The sequence below is a fragment of the Neophocaena asiaeorientalis genome, unplaced genomic scaffold (genome assembly GCF_003031525.2).
Source record: "Neophocaena asiaeorientalis asiaeorientalis breed wild unplaced genomic scaffold, Neophocaena_asiaeorientalis_V1.1 scaffold14, whole genome shotgun sequence".
Taxonomy (NCBI): Eukaryota; Metazoa; Chordata; class Mammalia; order Artiodactyla; family Phocoenidae; genus Neophocaena; species Neophocaena asiaeorientalis.
The window spans coordinates 4,234,319-4,255,465 of record NW_020175192.1 but is presented as its reverse complement, the minus strand read 5'-3'; the positions used below and the strand labels follow the sequence as shown (position 1 = coordinate 4,255,465).

The 21,147-nt window shown below is 35.3% G+C and overlaps 1 protein-coding gene across 1 annotated transcript in view; it reads right to left on the bottom strand.

Annotated features, from left to right (window-relative positions):
- ADAM2 (ADAM metallopeptidase domain 2) overlaps positions 1–21,147 on the bottom strand; it is a 91,095-nt gene that overhangs the window by 4,803 nt on the left and 65,145 nt on the right. Inside the window, exons 15-20 of the mRNA XM_024765165.1 lie at positions 19,336–19,434; positions 19,027–19,222; positions 12,431–12,536; positions 5,763–5,946; positions 2,051–2,128; positions 1,685–1,817 (exon numbers count right to left, since the gene is read on the bottom strand). Of these exons, the coding sequence (XP_024620933.1) occupies positions 1,685–1,817; positions 2,051–2,128; positions 5,763–5,946; positions 12,431–12,536; positions 19,027–19,222; positions 19,336–19,434 (796 nt within the window). The remainder of the gene's footprint in view (positions 1–1,684; positions 1,818–2,050; positions 2,129–5,762; positions 5,947–12,430; positions 12,537–19,026; positions 19,223–19,335; positions 19,435–21,147) is intronic.

The window sequence follows — 21,147 nt, the reverse complement described above, 5'->3', positions numbered from 1 at the left end:
CCAATTCCAAAGCTAATGGCACATGTTTTAGATTCTTGTTATATAAATATAAATGCACCATCTGGTACCAAATTGTGTGTGTGTGTGTGTGGTGTGTGTGTGTAGGGAGAGAGAGAGAGAGAGATTGTGCAAGAAAGTATCCCTAAATTTAGTAACTCAATCTTTTAATTTTGTGTGGCATGAATTTGGGGAGGGCTTAGTTGCGTGGTTGTATTTTTATTTTTATGTCTCAATGTAGTCAAATTTCATATACAGCAGATAATTTTCAACAGAATGAGTGTTCCAATAATGAGAGTTCAAAGCATTAGTATTCTACAAAACCCAGTCAGAATCTGCAGCAAGACCATGGAAGTCTCAGAATCTCACTTCTGTATATTTTATGGCTCAATCACATCACTAAAACCAACCTGGATTCTAGGAGACAGTCCTCTTCTCACTGGGGAAACAGCATGCATGTGCATGGATAGATGCAGTTAATTGCTGTTAATTTGAAGATAAGCTGACCGTTCCCACTAACATAGAAATAGCTTGGTGATACATAAGTATGTTATAATGTTTTTTACTTAATCTATTACTGTATGGTCTTAAATACTATATTTCAAATGCTGGAATGAATGTGGAAATGTTACGAACTAAGTCTGGCTCAAAATCTGCTTGCTTTGATTTTCTGTAAATATAGGTTTTTTGTTTTTTGGGGTTTTTTTTGTGGTACACGGGCCTCTCACTGTTGTGGCTTCTCCCATTGCGGAGCACAGGCCCCAGACACGCAGGTTCAGCAGCCATGGCCCACGGGCCCAGCCGCTCCGCGGCATGTGGGATCTTCCCGGACCGGGGCACGAACCCGTGTCCCCTGCATCGGCAGGCGAACTCTCAACCACTGTGCCACCAGGGAAGCCCTAAACATAGGTTTTTATATAAAAGAAATCTAGTCCTAAGCAACACTGGATCTGCCAGCTTGCTCTAAAATACATCTCTACTTTGAACCAAAAAATGTCGAAAATTATATTTCCTAAGCTCCTTAACCTTTGGTCTTCTAGTTAGATTTGGCTAATGGGATTCACTGGATAAAATTTGGAGGGCAAGAAGACAGAAATTGCCATGGTATTTAACCCTCTCTTTCTCCAGCATCTGCAGTTGTGTCCCTGTATCCTGTACACCTTCACCTCATGCTGGAGAGTACCTCTACCTGTGTTCTAGACCCTAGTATATAGCCCTGACCACAGTTACATGTCATGCGAGATGGCTTAGATTCTGGTTCTAGTAATAACATCTCCATTTATTGTGCCTTTAGCCCTAAGAAGTGGTAGTGGATTCCTGTGTTGCTAATCTCTGGTTGCCTCACTGTTCTCTGATTGGCTTTTATCTCTGCCGTTATGTGTTACCCCATGCCTTGTATTGAATTCCTTCTGTATGAAAGGCTAAAGTGATTTCTATTTTCGTGCCTGGGCCTTTACTGACATACCTTATTTATAACATACATTTAATATGTTATAACACATTAGTGTCTGGAAGGAAAACATAAATTAAATAGCCATATATGGTGTATTGTTTTATGTCCAAACATAATCTAAATATAAGTTGGTAGACAAAAATACTTATTTTATTAAATTTAATACATTAAAATGTTATTTTAATTATAATTTCAATTGAAATCAGTATCGATCAAGTATCAATCAATACTTACCAGGTAGGCCTGGTACTGAGGGTGGAAAGTTGCCACTATCAATACTCCCACCTTCCCATGACTCTAGTGAAGCTTGGCAATTTGGAGGTAAATACGTAGGGTTACAGTGACAGTGCCTTTTATTATTACATAGCTGAAACAGGAGAAATATCATCTTATAAATAGCTAAAATTATTTGTGTTCACTTAAAATTTTGAAATAATAGCTAGGTCAGATAAGGCTGATTTTCTTACATGGTTTATGAATATGACTGTGTGTGTGTGTGTGTGTGTGTGTGTGTGTGTGTGTGTGTGTTTAGCTGTGCGTTTGCTTTCCAAATATCAGCCTCGATGATTTCTATTCTTGTCTTATAGTGCTGATACTTACACCTTGATTGTGGCATTTTTCTGGAGTACAGTCGTAATTCAAGAATGAAGAATCTACACATTTCTTATTCTTGCAAACCTAAAAAGGAGATATCCCAAAGTAAGTTAACTGTGCCAACATCTGTATTTGGCATCTAATTAAAAGGATTCCTTATTATACTGACATAAGAGGTATTCATTTAACAATAAATATTAATATACTAACAATAAGTGATTAATTCATAGTGTTACTATGTTTTCAGCACTAGATGAGACTGATTATCTGAAAGTAAATAAAATAATAAAAACATCTTCCCTGCTTATACTGGGATAGGAAGTACAGGCATGAAATAAGTAACAGTAAAGGTAAATGTGTAACAAGTACTATAATAAAATAGTTTTATGAAATAATAAAAACACAGAATTTATCTAATATATGAGGACAGTGAAACTTTTTTATTGAGCTCTGATGTTGAACATGACTTAATCAAGCATAGAAATGAAAGACAAAGTACTTATAGAAAAAGAATAAGTATTCAGAATGACGCTACATCATATCTATTATGAAACTGTTAAGAAATATTTAGGGAAGTGCAGTTGTTACACAAAGAACAGCCATTCAAACTTTAATTAACTAAATATTTGAGTCTTACGATGCGCCTGGCCCTGAGAACACAGCAGTCAGCAACAACAAACCTCATGTTGCTCATATTGCAGTAAAAGACATAGAGACACACACACAACACAGAAAATGTGAGGCAATGTGATTCCACAAAAGTAACCAAAACCTGAAGCCAGCATTCCTCCCGTGGTCATCCATGGCTAAGGATGTGGTATTTAAGTGATTATATGCACCGTACACCAGTGACAGAATTAAAAGCAGGTTTTACCAAATCCTGAAAAAATAATCTGGAGGGCGACATCAGCAAAATGGTGCACTAGGAAGTCCCAAGTCTTGTTCTCCTTTAGAGATCCTAGAAGAAGAAGATGAAGAAGGAGGAGGAGGGGAAGGGGGGGGAGGGGGAGAAGGACTGGCTAAAGCAACCCATAGGAGCTCTGGAAGCCGTCAAAGGTCTACTGCAGCTCAGCAAATGCCCAAACAAAAAGCCACAATCAAAATGTTAGAAAGTTTTGTAGTATTTTGCTCAAACCTTGTCCCACTACTTTTTGGGCATGCCATTGTCTTGGTCTGGAGGAGACAGCAGCTGAGTTTCCAGTTCCCTCCCTTGAACTGAATGGAGTAGAGGACACCTTATTTTCAATATGGTAACCTGTCTGGGAACTGCCTGAAGACTCGTCCCTGTTCCACCTAATTCAGATCTCAGATGGACACTGCTCAGGAAAACTGCAGGGAAACTAAGACTTGTAGACATTTGGAGCAGAGAGAATGGGTGGAAACATACAATAGACCATCTAAGGCTCCAAAGCAACCCTGGCATGAGACTATTTGGAAAAATAAGACATTAAAAAACATACATGTATGTGGGGAATAAGAAAAGCCACAAAAGACCCAGGAAAGATGCATATTCACAGAGATCTCAGAGACCACCAGCTTTCTCTTCAGGCTACTCCCGAGGCTCAGAGCACACCCCGGAAATTAGAAGAAGACTATACTGGTACGGAGCCAGCCTGCAAACAGTGGGAGAAATGGCTGTTTTTCAAAAGTCCAATTTTTAACCAAAAAATCACATGCTATAAAAAGAAACAGGAGAAAAAGGAGGAAAGAATATGCAATGGAGATAAGACAGTATCACCAACAAGTGGTGCTGGGAAAACTGGACAGCCACACGTAAAACAATAAGATTAGAACAATCCCTCACAACATTTACAAAAATAAACTCAAAATGGTTTAAAGACCTAAATGTAAGGCCTGTAACCATAAGACTCTTAGAAGAGAACATAGGTGGGATACATTTTGACATAAATTGTAGCAATATTTTCTTGGATCAGTCTCCTAAGACAAAAGAAGTAAAATCAAAACTAAACAAATGGGATCTAATTAAACTTAAAAGCTTTTGCACAGCAAACTGTCAACAAAACAAAAAGAAACCTATGGAATCGGAGAAAATATTTGCTAATTATGCAACTAACAAGATGTTAATATCCAAAATATATAGACAGCTCATTCAACACAATATCAAAACAAAAACAAAACAGTTAAACAATGGGCAGTAGACTGAATAGACATATTTCCATAGAAGATATAAAGATGGCCCACGGCTCATGAAAAGATGTTCAACATCGCTAATTATTAGAGAGATGCAAAACAAAAACAAAATGAGGTATCACCTCACACCTCTTTGAATGGCTCTCATCAAAAAGTCTACAAATAACAAATATTGGGGAGAATGTGGAGAAAAGGGAACCCTTGTACACTTTTGCTGGCAATGCAAATTGGTACAACCACTATGGAAAACACTATGGACGTTCCTTAAAAAAGTAAAAATAGGGCTTCCCTGGTGGTGCAGTGGTTGAGAGTCCGCCTGCCGATGCAGGGGACACGGGTTCATGCCCCGGTCTGGGAAGATCCCACATGCCACGGAGTGGCTGGGCCCGTGAGCCATAAAAAAAAAAAAAAAAAAAAAAAAAAAGTAAAAATAGAATTACCATACAACCCAGCAATCCCACTCCTGGGTATACATCGGGAAAAAAGAAAGACACTAATTCAAAAAGATACATGCTCCCCAATATTCACAGCAGCACTATTTACAATAGCCAAGACTCAGAAGCAACTCAAGTGCCCATCAACATACTATTGCATTTAAAAATGTGATTTTTAAATATATATATGTATATATATATATAAAAATTTATTTATATAGTGGAATATTACTCAGCCATAAAAAAGAATGAAATACTGTTATTTGCAATAATGTGGGTGGGCTTAAAGAAAATTATGCTTAGTGAAATAAGTCAAAGAGAAAGTCAAATACTATATGATATCACTTATATGTGGAAACTTAAAAAGAATGCAAAGGAATATATATATGCAAAACTGAAACAGATATAGAAAACAAACCTATGGTTGCCAAAGGGGAGATCAAAGTGGGGAGGGACAAATTAGGGGTATGGGATTAACAGATGCAAAGTGGTATATATAAAATAGATAGGCAACAAAGATATACTGTATAGCACAGGGAATTATACCCATTATCTTGTAATAACCTATAATGGAATATAACCTGCAAAAATACTGAATCACTATGCTGTACACCTGAAACTAACGCAATATTGTAAATCAATTATACTTCAATTAATGAGTTGATGGAAGGTTCATGAAAATGGAGAGTAGTTATATCTCAGATTTATGTGCCTTTGATTGATTTTTCCTTTACTCTGTGAATCCTTTATTATTTTCATCACTAAAATGGGCATATGTTACTTTAACTGCTATTTTAAGTAAGTATATCAAAATATAATTCATGACATTAAAAATACTCCCTGTGTAACATGAGATAATTAATAAAACAGTTAATGAACTGTATGATTCTCAGTTCAGTTAATACATATGACTTCCATGAAAAAAGTACTAAATAGCCAATGAAATATTCATAGTGATAATATCTATGCATGAATGCAGGTTATATTTTTTCTTTTAAAAATTTTCTCATTTTCAAAACTTTCTACTTTCTTATTTTTTGAAATTAAATGTACACTTAAATTATGAGAAAAATACCAAATATGCATTTAAAATTTGAAATTAGGAAATTAGTTGCTAATAAAAGACTACATACCTTATTTAGACCACAAACAGTTCCATCTTTTACCCACATATTTCCACTGTCTTTATCATCATATGCATATTCCACTCCAACGCAGATGTGTCCATCTATGTTACTATACAAAACAGTGGCATTTGGAATATTAATTATAATTCCTTTGTCATATGTACACAGTAATTTCCCACATCGCACATCCCTATAATTTACCAACAAATAAAAATCATTAGTTTTCAATACAGAGAAATATTAGAATATCATTTCTAAAGCAAACAGATTTAAATAAAGCATTAAGGGCTGCTAAAAGATGTACGCAACTAATTGTGCAACACCAAAAAATATGAGGGCCTTTCCTGCATTGTTAATAGTAACAACATCTTAGGAATTATGAACTACTTTCTATTTAGCCTTATCACTTTTTTGGTAACAATTCTTTATTCCTTTTTTGATTCTTAAACATGATTCCAAGCTTATTCTATTCTAAAAAATTAGTAAAAAAATTTAAAAAATTACTGGTATGATTGGATTTCCTTTTCTGTTTTTCAAACATAATATGTACTCTCCACATCACGGGTCCCAAACTGACAAGACACTGAGGCATACACTCAGGAAGCAGTACATGCAATAAATATTAACACTGAACCACTAAGATACATCACAGTGATAGTGCATAAATCACAGACAAAGTCATGAGAGTAACCAGAAAATAAAAAAGCATTAACAACAAAAGAACAGTAATACAACTTAAGACTGACTTTCCAAGAGAAATAATGGAGATCAGATTATTGAATGACAGACTCAAAGGTGAGACAAAATATCTAGTGTCTTCGCATTTTGTAGGTAGAGAAAGTATCTTTCAAAAGGAAATATGGCATTTTCAGACAATAATTAATAAAATTTATCAATAGACGCCCCAGACTAAAGAAAATGTAAACTGAGTTCTTCCCATTGAAGGAAATTTATCTTAGATGTAACTTGTAGAGGTACAAAACACATATAGCTTTATCAGATTGAGGAAGTTTCTTTCTATTCCTAGTTAGATGAGAGTGTTTATCATGAGTCAGTTCTAGGATTTGTGATACATCAGGCACAAAATAAATTGTGTAGTTAAATCTTAACGAGGGGGGTAGGAGAGAGAGAAGATATAGGTAAATTATCTCCCCCAAATAAGTATAAAACTATGCAAAGTTGTCACAACAAACATTTCAGGGCTATGGAAACTGATCAAAAGCAAACAACAAATCGAGAAGCATTTATGTAAAGTTGCCATAAAATCAGTAATAATAGTGAAAGGCTGTGGTCCTCTTGCCTGGGTCTGCTCCCACACACTCTTTCAGCTGTCGTTTTACCAGGGCAAGGCTGGCCATTAAAACCAATAAATTCAGTGCCAGAGGGATCATCTTTGATCTGGTGCAGAGAGCAAAAAGTCTCACCCAGCAGCATTTTGAGTAAAAGTAGCAAATGTAGTAGGGAATGAATGTAAAACCAGCAGCACTGTTAGCCCAAGACTGAGGTCACAGTTAAGATTCGGGATGGAGTAGCTAGAAATTGGAGCCATGATTCTGGAGAGAGTGGTTCCATAAAGGCTGGCTGTCAGCTATCCTTACATCACATTCTTAGCGGCTGTGAGGCTCCATTTATGTGCAGGGAGACTTCACAAGTCTCTATTTGTTATAGAGCAGAAACTAACACACCATTGTAAAGCAATTATACTCCAATAAATGTGTTAAAAGATAATAATAATAAAATAAAATAAAGGGGGGAAACACAGAAGCTTCTCAAAGGACACAGAGAAAGCATTTCATAAAATCCAGCACTGAACCATGATGAACTGTCTCATCCAGCTAGGAACAGACAGAAACTTCCTCAAATTGATAGAGCTGTATGTGTAACCACTAGTAGTATCATGGATAAAGTAGAAAGATTGAATGCTATCACCCTACAATCAGGAACAAAACAAACATTTCTGCTTTTATCACTTTTATCACTTTTATGCAATGAGGCAAAGATTTCTTAGGTATTGTACCAAAAGCAAGATCTGTAAAAAAATGAAGGGATAAGTTGGTCTTCATCAAAATTAAAATCTTTTGATCTTCAAAAAGTTGTCATTAAGAAAAGATAGACTTAGATAAAATATTTTCAATTCATATATCTGATAAAGATTCTATTCTGATACGTAAAAGAATTTTCACAATTCAATAATGACAACAAAACCCAATTTAAACATGGGCTACAGATCTACCAAGACATTTTACCAAAGAAGATAATACAAATGCCTTATAATCACATGAAAGGGTGGTAATTTCATAAATCAGTAGGTAAATGCAAATTAGAGCCAGAGTAAGATACCTTTTTAGAATGACACACAAATAAACAAGGAAACAAAAAGTCATGACAATATCAAATGTTGGTGATGTAGAGAAGGATGTAGAGAAGATAGAACTCTGATACATATTTGCTGGAAATGTAAAATGGTACAGTAACTCTGGAAAATATTTGGGAAGCTTCTTAAAATGTTGAACATATACCTGCCATGTGACCCAGCAATTCTACTTCTAAGTGTGCATCCAAGTGAAATTTTAAAATGTGTGTCTACATAAAGACTTGCACCTTCACACTTGTTATATCCCAGGAGAAACAAATACATGGCTTTACAAAGCAAACAAACAAAATACTGCACAAGAATGTTCACAGCAGCATTGTTCTTGATTTTTTTTGTTGAAGTATAGTTGATTTACAATGTTGTGTTAATTACTGCTGTACAGCAAAGTGGTTCAGCTATACATATATATATTCAATATTCTTTTCTATTATGGTTTATCACAGGATACTGAATATAGTTCTCTGTGCTATACAGTAGGACCTTGTTGTTTATCCATTCTCTATATAACAGCAGCATTGTTCTTAATGGTCTTAAACTAGAAACATTCTAAATGCCCATTAAGTGGTACATAATTTTAAAATGTTTATATCCACACCATATAATATTACCCAGTAATAAGAAGCTACATACTACTGATATAGGCTACAAAATGGATGAATCTCAAAAACATAAGTAAAAGAAACCAGACAAAAAGATTACATATTAGAGGGCTTCCCTGGTGGCGCAGTGCTTGAGAGTCTGCCTGCCAATGCAGGAGACATGGGTTTGTGCCCCGGTCCAGGAAGATCCCACATGCCGCGGAGCGGCTGGGTCCGTGAGCCGTAGCCGCTGAGCCTGCGCGTCCGGACCCTGTGCTCCACAACGGGAGAGGCCACAACAGTGAGAGGCCTGCGTTCCGCAAAAAAAAAAACAAAAAAAAAAAAACAAAGAACAAAAAACAAAAAGGCAACCTACTGAATGGGAAGAAGGTATTTGCAAAGGGGTTAATATCCAAAATATATAAAGAACTTATACAACTCAATAAAAAACAGCCTCCCAAAATCAATTAAAATATCGGCATAGGACCTGAATAGACATTTTCCCAAAGGCATACAGATGGCCAACAGGTACATGAAAAGACATTAAACATCACTAATCATGAGGGAAATGCAAATCAAAACCGCAATGAGATATCATCTCACACCTGTCAGAATGGCTATTATCAAAGAGACCAAAAAAAAAAAAAACAAGCATTGGTCAGATGTGGGGAAACTGTAGTAAACTGTCGGTATGAATGTAAATTGGTAAAGCCAAATGGAAAACAGTATGGACTTTCCTAAAAAAAAAAAATTAAAGTAGAACTACCATAAAATCCAACAATTCCACTTCTAGATATTTATCTGAAGAAAATGAAAACACTACTTCAAAGAGATATATGTACCCCAATGTTCATAGCAGTATTATTTAAAATAGCTAAGATATGGAAGCAACCTAAGAACCCAGCATTGGATGAATGGATAAAGATGTGAGATATATTTATATTATTTGTATATTATATATGTAATAGAGTATCACTCAGCCACAAATAAAAATGAAATGTTGCCATTTGCAAGAACATGGATGGACCTGGATAGTATATTGCTTCATGCTTCGTGAAATAAATCAGACAGAGAAAAACAAATATTGTATGTTTTTACTTATATGTGGAATCTAAAAATAAAACAAACAAACAAATATAACAAAACAGAAACAGACTCACAGATACAGAGAACAAACTAGTGGTTACCAGAAGGGAGAGGTGTACAGAAAGCACAAAATGGGTGAAAGGGATTAAGAGGTACAAACTACCAATGGCAAAATAGATAAGCCAAAGGGATGTAACATACAGCATAGGGAATATAGTCAGTATTTTATAATAACTTTGTATGGTGTGTAATCTATAAAAAATGTTGGATCATTATGTTCTACCTCTGAAACTAATATAATGTTTGTAAGTACTTATACAGAAAACCATAAATATATGCAAAGTTTCCATTATGTATTACTCATAGTAACCAATATAAAGTCAAAAAATTGCAATGCATGCCAAAGAAGTTAAAATGCGATATAGGTGCAAATAAAGCACTAGATATCAATATCCAAATGACCCAGATATTACAATTAGCAGAGAAGCACTTTATAGCAGCTAATATAAAAAGATCAATGATTTAAAAGAAAATATAATCCTAACAGCTAGAAAGCTTCCTTTAGTATATGCTTTAGCAGTTATGAAACAAACTTTTGTGCTTCTGGGCTTGAGCATATGAAAAAGCAACTTATGAATGTAAGATGTACTTTGTATATATTTGTGGTGTCTGGAAATAAAATTATCACTATAAGTTCACGTTTTAAAAACAGAGATATAATACGTGGATATAGAAATAAATGTGATACATGTATGTTCTAGCTTTGTTGTCTGAGAAGACTTAGAGATAATGGAAAATGGCAGAAATAAGCACACCTGGTTCTCAGATGTTTACTAAATACTCTTCTCTACTAAAAGCAATCTGGGCTACTTAGAGAAACAGCTGAATCCAGAACAAGGGTAGGAAAAATATAACAGGGGCCTAGAACATCTTTTCTTGTGCTGGAAAAATGTGTAAGTTTTTAAAGTGTCATACAGACTTTTGAAAAGAATATTGTGGCCAGCTAAAAGAAACTCTCACTAGCCCAAATTGAGACAATTTGAAAAAGTAACTGTTAAAATAAATGATAGTAATATATTCTATACTATTGAGTCAAATAACAATTGCTGAGTCTGAACTGACATAAATAAATACACAAACATAAATAAATAAATAAAAAGAATACTTCTTTTTACAATACATTTCTAGCTTAAAGGTGGAGGCAATAATGGAGTCAGAAAATCATCAATGAACCTTAATACTAGTGGGTGAAAGTTCGAAGAAGAACAGAATATGTCCATGGTCTCAATATTAACTCTCCCCATATTAACACATTAAACACAAAGGAAAAGAGTAACTTTACAATAGAGACCTAAAGAAAATTAACGTTACCAAATAATTTAACTTAAAATATCCAACTTTGAGAGAAAATGGCATGTAGCTTTTAAAAATTGCACTTGACTGTACAATACCACTTCAGTGGCAAGCTTGCCAAAATTTATGACATGAATCTAAAGATGAAAAATATCAAACAAACCCAATTTGAGGAAAATATTACAAAATAATTGGCCTGTAGTTTTTTTTAAAAAAAAAAAACAGGAAAAGAAATGGAAACAAAAAGAATGTTCTAGATTAAAATTTAACAAACTCGTGACTCTGGATTTGCTCCTGAACAAGACAAAAGACCTATAAATACTTTACTGAGACAATGAATGAAGTTTTATTGAGAACTGTGGTTGACAGCTACAATAGAGCCATTAAAAAAAAAAAAACCTTTGTTCTCAAGAAAACACAATGATTTATTTAAGGATAATGAAACATAGTAACCAATTTACATTCAAATGGTTTAGGAAAATCGTTTTGAAGGGAGGAAAGGAGAGGAGAGTTAGAAAAACAGAAGGATAAAGCAAATGGGCAAAATGTAAACCACTGAGTAAAGGCTATATGGGAAGTCTTTTTGCTATTCATGCAAACAAGAAATTATTTTTGCTATCAAACCAAGTTTGAAATAGTATCAAAGTAAAATATTACAGTAACATTCTAGTTCTAGTATATGTAATAATCATAGTAGTTAACAATTAACCCTCATATGTGTCAGTCCCATTCTAAGTGCTTTTCATAGAGTATCTAAATTCCACACTGGCACAAGCTCAAGGATGTTAGTGAAATTGATATGCATATTTTACATATCAGAAAAGTGAGGCACATGTCCAAAGTCACACAAGTAGGTAAGTATTGGGATTAGTGTTTGAAACCAAGATGTCTGCTTGTAGAGTATATGTTCTTAACCACATTGCTTTACTTCCTGGATAGTAAAAATTCCTGCATTTTTATTAGATCACTAAGAAGAATGATCATCCTTTGTCAAATTAAAGTGACAGCATGCAAAATAAAACTGGTCAGTCGTTCTAACTAATGGGAAATTAATGTACCTATATGTAAATTAAATGCTCTGTGGGGTGGAACAAGGGATAGTTTGGACGTGTGAGAGAGATAAGTACAGATATTCTGTACTTGAGACATTTATAATTTGATTAAATATAGTCTTACTTCATGATCAAGTGACATTTCACTTACATGTAAAGTAAATTATCTCATGGTATTTTCAAATATAAAGCAATAAATAAAGTTTCTCAGATAGATTTCCTAGAACATACTTAGGATTACACTGTGTGTACCCTGAAGCATTTGAGCCACAGTTCCCAGATGGATCAGTCTTAGAATTAAGTTGATCAAAACACTCTTGAGTACCAAAACCTGAACCTGAAAAATAAAAATTTGTGGTTAGTCATATTGAACTTACATTAATTTAAAATAATTAATGAGTACACTTAAAATTCTGAGATTGTTTACAATATTGCATAAAATAAGAGCATAATACAAAACTGAAAATAAAACCTAGTTTTAAAATCACAAAAAAACGACTTCAATGAAATATTGAAATACTGAAAGCATCTTGTCTACTATCCAAACAGATACCTTAGGATTAACTACAGGGTGCAGTTTATCTTCTAATTTTTAGTAAGTCTAGAAATATATAAGTATATAAGAAACTTTTTTTAAACAAATAATTGACTTATTTGTCAATAGTGTTTTCATATAAATGTGTTTTCAAGACAAATCATATCTTACTTTTTTATTCTAATTTCCCCAGACCAAAAATTCTTGGAGTCACAACTGATTTATTTTCATATTTACTATTCAATCCACATACATTATGTGTTTAATTCTCATAAGATTCAGTCTACTTAAAGAGCAGTTTATCATGACTCAATTAATTCTACTCTAATGGGAGGACTGAGCCAAAAACTTTTGATAGGGAGATTTAACTGTGAAGAAAAATGACACAGCATAAGAGGAGCCCCTGTGGACCCATCAGGATCTCAGCTGAAAGTCTTAGAGGCAGTAGTAAACTGAAAATAAGCAGTTGATTTTCACCCCAGAGGTCACTTGGAAACATAGCTATGTGTGAGAAATCAAAATTATAAACTTAGCTAGGGAAGCAGGCCATTGGACATAAATAAGGCCAAAGTTAGAGGATCTTTTACGACTATAGTGATAAAATTAGAGACTCGGGGGCCTCAACATATAGTATAGTCCCCTCTTAAGACATTTTCCTGCTTCTAAACATGTGAAGAGAAGGAGATTAAAATATAAAGAGGTGACTTCCAGAAAGCAGAGCATATTTTTCTGCAGTTTCTGCATTGTGATTACATACCTGCCAGGGGAAAGAGTCTCAGGAAATATACGATCTCTCAGTTGAAAGCCCTGGAGAGTTATGCCCTAGAAACAACAGTGAACTAGATATAGACTGAACCTAATCAAAACTCTAGCTAAACATTAACAATTATTGGTTTCTGATTTAATTAAAGTGATGAGTCTCTTATTTCATATACTTAACAGAAGAAAAAGATGGATGTATCTATATAAGACTGCAGTGTCTATATGAGAGAAGCATTTAGAATGAAGACACAGTTTCTGTAAGTCAAAAATTGAAGATGAAGACAGTGAAAAAAATTTTAACTAGGAATATGCCTTTATGTAAAATATTCAAGAAAAGATATAAAATAGAGACATCTACATGTAATTGAGTAGGAGAACCATGGTACATATATACTAAAATTAATTACAAAGGATATAAATCTTCAAGAAGGCAATGTATCAAAAATAAATAAATTGAAATAATTATGGAGATATAATGTATATGTATATATATGTGTATATATATATAAATGTATATATATATTATATAAACATAAACTGAAAGTTAAAAATCTGTATAATAATACAGTATGTACACCACAGTTCCAAGGCACTCAGGAACACTAAGCAGAATTACACGCACGCACTCCACACAAACACACATTCAAACAGATAATATGAGGACTGCTACAAACCAAAGACCAAAGAGTGTCTTCAAGGCTCAAAGAGACACAACATGACAGATTTTTTGTCAGAAATATGAAAGCCATATGACAGCGGAGTAACCTCTTTAAAATGCTGACGGAAATAGAGGTTCCAACTCAAGATGGCAAAGTAGAAAGATCCCGAACTCACAACTTCCCACAAATACACCAAATCTACAGCTACATATGGAACAATTTCCGGTGAAGGAAACCTAAAAACTGGCGGAGTGACCACTTCACACTGAGCCAACAAGAGGAAAGCCACACTGAAGCAGGTAGGCAAGGCTGAGACACCACCTTGCTGGAAACCCATCCTGGCAATGGCGATCCACAGTTGGGAGGGAACTCAAAACGTGGAGCTCCTCCCTGAGGGGTGAAGTGTTTGGATCTCACATCAGGCACCACAACTTTTAAGACCTGCACCAGAAAGATGAGCCCCTAAAACATCCAGCTTTGATAACCAACAAGCACTCATGTCCACGAGACCCACAAGGCTATAGAGAACTGTGAAATGGTTCTGATGTGTGGTTTATGCTCAAGGGTCCTACAAGACTATAACTACAGGAGACAGAGTTCTTAACTGGCTACCACACCCAGGGCACAGCAAGAGGCAGCAGTCAGAGGAGCCCAGTCTTTCTGTGTAAGAGGCCTGTCAGCTTATCTCAGTAGCTGTGGCCTGAGGGGCAGGCTTCTAATGAAACCCATGTCTAAGGACCTGCCCTAACCCTTCACAGAGACTTTGGTGGGTGAGTGCTAATGTCATGTTCTCACCCTGCCACACTCCAGAGTGCCAGTATTTCCCAGAGGGGAGCCTTTACATGCATCTTGTGCTCTGGTTTTTATGTGGGGTGCTTCCCAGGGACACCCCTAGATCACCTGGCTCTAGTGGCCAGGGGGGTTTGCATTCCTGGGTCCCCTGGGCTGCTAACAATTAGAAGTTTTTAGCCCCAGGTCACAGCACAGACAGCAGGCTAAAATGCAGGATTAGTCTCACTGTGAGAGAGACCTCTTTGCTTGTTCTGAAGCTCTGGCCTGAGGGGATGGCATCTGATTTGGGTATATAAAGATAAAATAAACAGGGTACAGGGAAAGATTCTGTTTCTCTGGTGGAATCCTGGCTGATACAGTTGTTAAGACAGAGGGCTCAGTGCTGTATTACTTTGGGGATATTTTCATCTTTCCTCAGTGGCATGGTAGCCAAAACACAGCAGCCTTACAGCTAATGAAGAGGTCTGACCTATTTTGAGCTTTGTTAAAATCACCAGAGCACAGTCTGAACATTTTCCAAACTTTCACTTACCTAGAAGATCTCTGTTCCCAGGGTGATTTTGTTATTTGGTTTGAATTAGAGCTCAGCTCAGTGGGAAAAAGAGCCTTACACTCAGGGAATTACTGAAATAATAGCAAGATGACAACAACATTACAGCAGTTGAGGCAAACAAGAGCCTGCTGGGAATTTAAAAGGAAACCTTAGAGAACTAGATGATCATAACACATAACTGGGTCTAAAAAGATGTACACATGCCAAGAACAATCCTGAGGAAGAGAAGTCCCCAGTCACTCATCTCTGGATTATATTTAGGTCCTGAACAAGCAAGAAGTGAAAGCTGTGGCGGTTTTGCAAACTGCCTGAAGCTTGAAGCTATCCTTGGCATAGGGTAGAAAATAAAGAGTCAAGGCATTGAAGGGTATCTGATGGGTTGGCTTGGCACTAAATTGTACTAATTTGGAGTTATCCCTAGGGAGCCTGGCTTAAAAATAAAAACAAGAACTTGGGAGAAAAAAAAACAAACTATCAGTGGAACTATCAGAACTCAGTGGATGCACACAGCACGGAATACAGAACCGGAAAAATTAGTCCAGGAAAGTCACTAAACAAATAAGCAGTATGACAGACAACAACAACAAACCTTAGAGAAATCTGAATCAAAATTGTTAAAATATATTGTCTAAAATTTCTAGTTTCTTTTTCAATTTATACTATATGCAAAAAAATGAAATTATGCTACATACCCAGAAAAAAAAAAAAGCCAACAGAAGATGTCCTCAGAGATCCCCAATTTTGAATCCAGTAGACAAAGACTTAAATTAGCTATTACAAATATGTTCAAGTTACAAATATGTTCAAGTCACTAGGGGAAACCATCTCTTAAAAACTAAATGGGAAATACTAATACAGACTTTTAAATAAAAAAGGGAACCAAATATAAATTCTGAAGTTGAAAACTGTATTAACTAAAATGAAAAACTTCACTACAGAAATTTAAAAATCAATAGATTTAATCTGGCAGGTTTTATTGACCTGAAGATAGGTCAATGGAGATTATCTAGTGCGAGGAAAGAAAGAAAATCAAATGATAAAAATAGTTTCATGGACCAGTGGGACAACATCAAGCGTATGAAATATTGGCATATAGGGATTCCAAAACTGAGGAAAAAACAGAAAAGGGCAGTAAAGTATTTTAAGAAATAATGACAGAAAGCTTTTCAAATTTAATGTATACCTATATCCATATTTTTACAAGAAGATTTCTTTAAAAACTCCACATGGAATAATCTTAAAGAGATACACAGATCATGGTCAAATTGATTCCACTCTTCATTAAAGACAAGGAGGCCAGGTGACAGTAGGCTGATATCTATAGAGTTTTGAAAGGAAAAGACTAAGAATTCTATATTTGGCTAAACTCTCCTCAGAAAATTAAGGGAGAAATGATAGCATTCCAAGATAAACACAGTCAGGGGGAACTCATCTTTAGCAAACCTTTCCAGCAAGACCTACTAAAGTGCATCCTTAAGGCTGAAATCAAAGGACACTAGGAGGTAACCAGGATCTACACGAAGTAACAGAATGCTAATATAGTAAACTATCAAATAAAGTAAAAGAAAATATAATAGATAGTATAAACATATCTATTGTTTGGACTCTCTTCTATAGAATTTAAAAGATAATTGCATAAAAACAATTATTATAAAACATTTTCACTAGACTTACATAAAGATGTAAGATGTTTGACAGAAATAGAACAAGGGATGGGAAAACAGGGGTATATATATGCTTTTTGTTTACTTTTGATATGAAGTTAATATTAATTGAATGTCTTAAGATAGTAATTGTAACACCCAAGCAAACCGCTCAGAAATAACTAAATATATATAGTAAAGGAAACCACAAAGAGATTAAACTATTACACTAGAAAATATCTATTCAATACAAATGAAGAGGTTATTGAGGAATAGAGGGTAAAGTATAAGATATATTGAAAACACATAGCAAAAAGCAGATGGAAATATTATCTTACATGAATAGATTAAACACTTCAATCAAAAAGAAGAGATTGACAGAATGTATTATAAGACGTGATCCAACTATATGATGGTTGGAACAGTGAGGCAGATTGGGCAAGGCAGTGATCACCTAAGTCCAATCAGGCAATTATATGGGCCAAGGCTGATGTACGGTTTTATTCTGGATTCACCTCGTTATCTTGGGTGTGACCCTTGTACCCTACCAACTGAGAGCCTTGCAAACATTTATCTTCTCTTCACTGAAAGTTTGCCAGGGATAAATATATGCCCTTTAGTCTCAGCATAGCTTCCTGGCCTACCAACACAGGCAGTTCAAAATGTAGTAAAAGGGGGCTTCCCTGGTGGCGCAGTGGTTGAGAGTCCGCCTGCCGATGCAGGGGACGCGGGTTCATGCCCCGGTCCGGGAAGATCCCACATGTCGCGGAGCGGCTGGGCCCGTGAGCCATGGCCTCTGAGCCTGTGCATCCGGAGCCTGTGCTCCACAACGGGAGAGACCACAACAGTGAGAGGCCCATGTACAGGAAAAAAAAAAAAAAAAAGAAAATGTAGCAAAAGGTTCTGGAGGAAGACTAAGTTTTTTTTTAAGGTAAAATTCCTCTACCATTTGGTCTTTGATCATCTTGTGACTACAAGAAAATTCGTAATACCTTGTAAATTTTTTTTTAATCTATTAAATTGACCAAGTTTCTGAGCAGCTTTTAAGTTCCAAAGATGCAGACACCTCATGGAAAAATAGCCTATGGTTTTGACAGCCCCTCCCCTTCAATTCCAACTGCTAAAACTTTTCTAGTTTATCTTTCTTTTTTCTTGAAGATCTCTAGCTAAGGCAAGCTTGATCTTCAACTTTCAGAGTCTGCATATGTCCCTAGGAACATAAATGGCTGTCAGTTGTTCCCTAAGATAGGCAAAGTTTCTATCCTGCAGAGATTTAAATTAGTTGTCTTTGGTTTCACTGTACTCTAAAGCCTTTAAAAATATCATCAATGCAATACACCTTGATTTTTCTAGTCATTTTCTTGTAGCTGCATCGTCACTTCTTGCTACATCCTTTCCCTAAATTGAATATTTAACACAGGTTTTATATTTAATGTAATTGCTAAATATGTAAATATCAATACATATTACTATTTATTTTCATATCCTTTGTTCTTTTATTTACTCTGTTCTTGCCTTCTTTGGGGTTAATCAAATATGTTAATTGCTTTTGTTTTTCTCCCCTTTATTAGTTTTTACTTTCTAATTATTATATTATTCTTCTTCTATTTATCTTAGATTATAAAACAAATACTTGACTTACACCAATTCTTAATTTCTCTGAGTGCTTTCTTTTATTGGAATGATTGAGTTTTGTTTCAGTTTTTTTTTTCCTGGTGATACTATCTTTTTCTATTTTTATACCTCTAGAGGTTCATATATTTTTGACATATTAATAGCTTCATTTCATAATATCCTTTGTCTATTCTAATATGTATAAAGATATGTATGTTAGTCAGTTTCCAGAAAAAAATATATACAGAAAATCAAATTATGATAAATACCTTCACCAAATATTTCTGAACATTGTTTTATCCCATTCATACATTTTCCGTTCACACAGATCCATTGATTCTCTGCACATGGATGCCCATCCTGAACATAAAGGTCTTCTTGACATGCTGCAGATGTACCATTGCAGTATTCAGAGACATCACATTCATCAGTGGAAGCCCTGCACACTTGTCCTTTTTCTATGAACTGGTGGGGTGAAGTAAATGATATTGAGTACAGCAGAACGTGAACATTTCAATATTATAAAAAGTGATAACATTACTAATGTAGGTAATACAAAACTTTTAAAAGGCTCTTACAGCACAAGCATCACAGCACGGTCCAGTAGCACAAGCTGACCCAACATTGAGTCTACATGTGGCTTGGTTACAGCATGAGTCTGGCAGAGCTGCACAATCCTGAAAGGCAAATCAAATGCTCTGAAGTACGTTCCAACTTTTATTTACATTAAATAGATATTTTAATGAGGACAACATATTATATAATATACAGACTGATGCTTAACTTAAATGTTGGCAAACAGAAAAAAATAAAACCACTTATTCATTCATTTATTTAACATTTATTGGTCACCTAGTGTGCTAAACCCTGTGTTCTTTCTATCAGTTGGTTTGACTATATTCGTAGTAGGATTTTCTGAAGTCCCAGAGTCCACCAAAGCCAAGACATCGATAACCATAGGTTTATTTGCAGGGGTCGGGGGGAGGGATAAACTGGAAGATTGGGATTGACACATGCACATTTCTATCTATAAAATAGATAACTAATAAAGACCTAAGGACCCTCTATACCCACTTTGGTAAGAGTTTTTATCATGAATCGATATTGAATTTTATCAAATGCATTTTCTGCATCTATTGAGGTGATCATATGATTTTTGTCTTTTCTTTCGTTGATGTGGTATATCACATTAATTGATTTGTGTATGTTGAACCATCCTTGTGAACCTGGGATGAATCCAACTTGGTCGTGGTGTATGCTCTCTTTCATGTGTTGTTGGATTTTGTTTGCTAGTATTTTGTTGAGAATTTTTGCATTTATATTCATCAAAGATATTGATCTATAATTTTCTTGTTTGGTAGTGTCTTTTTCTGGTTTTGGTATCAGGATGATGGTGGCTTCATAGCATGATTTTGGGAATGTTCCCTCCTCTTCACTCTTTTGGAAGAGTTTGAGAAGGATCAGTGTAAGTTCTTCTTTGTGTGTTTGGTAGAATTTGCCTGTGAAGCCATCTGGTCCTGGACTTTTGTTTGTAGGGAGTTTTTTAAATTACAGATTCTATTTCACTTCTAGTGCTTGGTCTGTTCAAATTATCTATTTCTTCTTGATTCAATTTTGGTGGGCTGTATGTTTCTAGAAAGTTGTCCATTTCTTCTAGGTTGTTGAATTTATTTGCATATAATTGTTCATAGTTCAACTCTCCTATGTTTTTTTATTTTTTTGTATTTCTGCACTATTAGTTGTTATTTCTCCTTTTTCATTTCTTATTTTGTTTATTTGGGTCCTCTCAATTTTCTTCTTGGTGAGCCTGGCCAGAGGTTTGTCAATTTTGTTTACTCTTTCAAAGAACCAGCTCTTAATTTTATTGATTTTTTCTATTTTTAAATCTCTATTTTATTTATTTCCTCTCTGATCTTTATTATTTCCTTCCTTCTGCTGATTTTAGGTTTTGTTTGTTCTTCTTTTTCTAATTCCTTTAGGTGGTAGGTTACATTGTTAATTCGAGATTTTTCTTGTTTTGTGAGGAAGGCCTGTATAGCTCTGAATTTCCTTCTAAAAACTGCTTTTGCTGCATCCCATAGATTTTGTATGTTTGTGTTTTCATTGTCATTTGTCTCAAGGTATTTATTTATTTATTTATTTATTTATTTTTGCAGTATGTGGGCCTCTCACTGCTGTGGCCTCTCCCATTGCGGAGCACAGGCTCTGGATGCACAGGCTCAGCGGCCGTGGCTCATGGGCCTAGCCGCTCCGCATCATGTGGGATCTTCCCGGACCGGGGCACGAACCCGTGTCCCCTGCATCGGCAGGCGGACTCTCAACCACTGCGCCACCAGGGAAGCCCTCAAGGTATTTTTTAACTTCCTCTTTGATTTCATCATTAACCCATT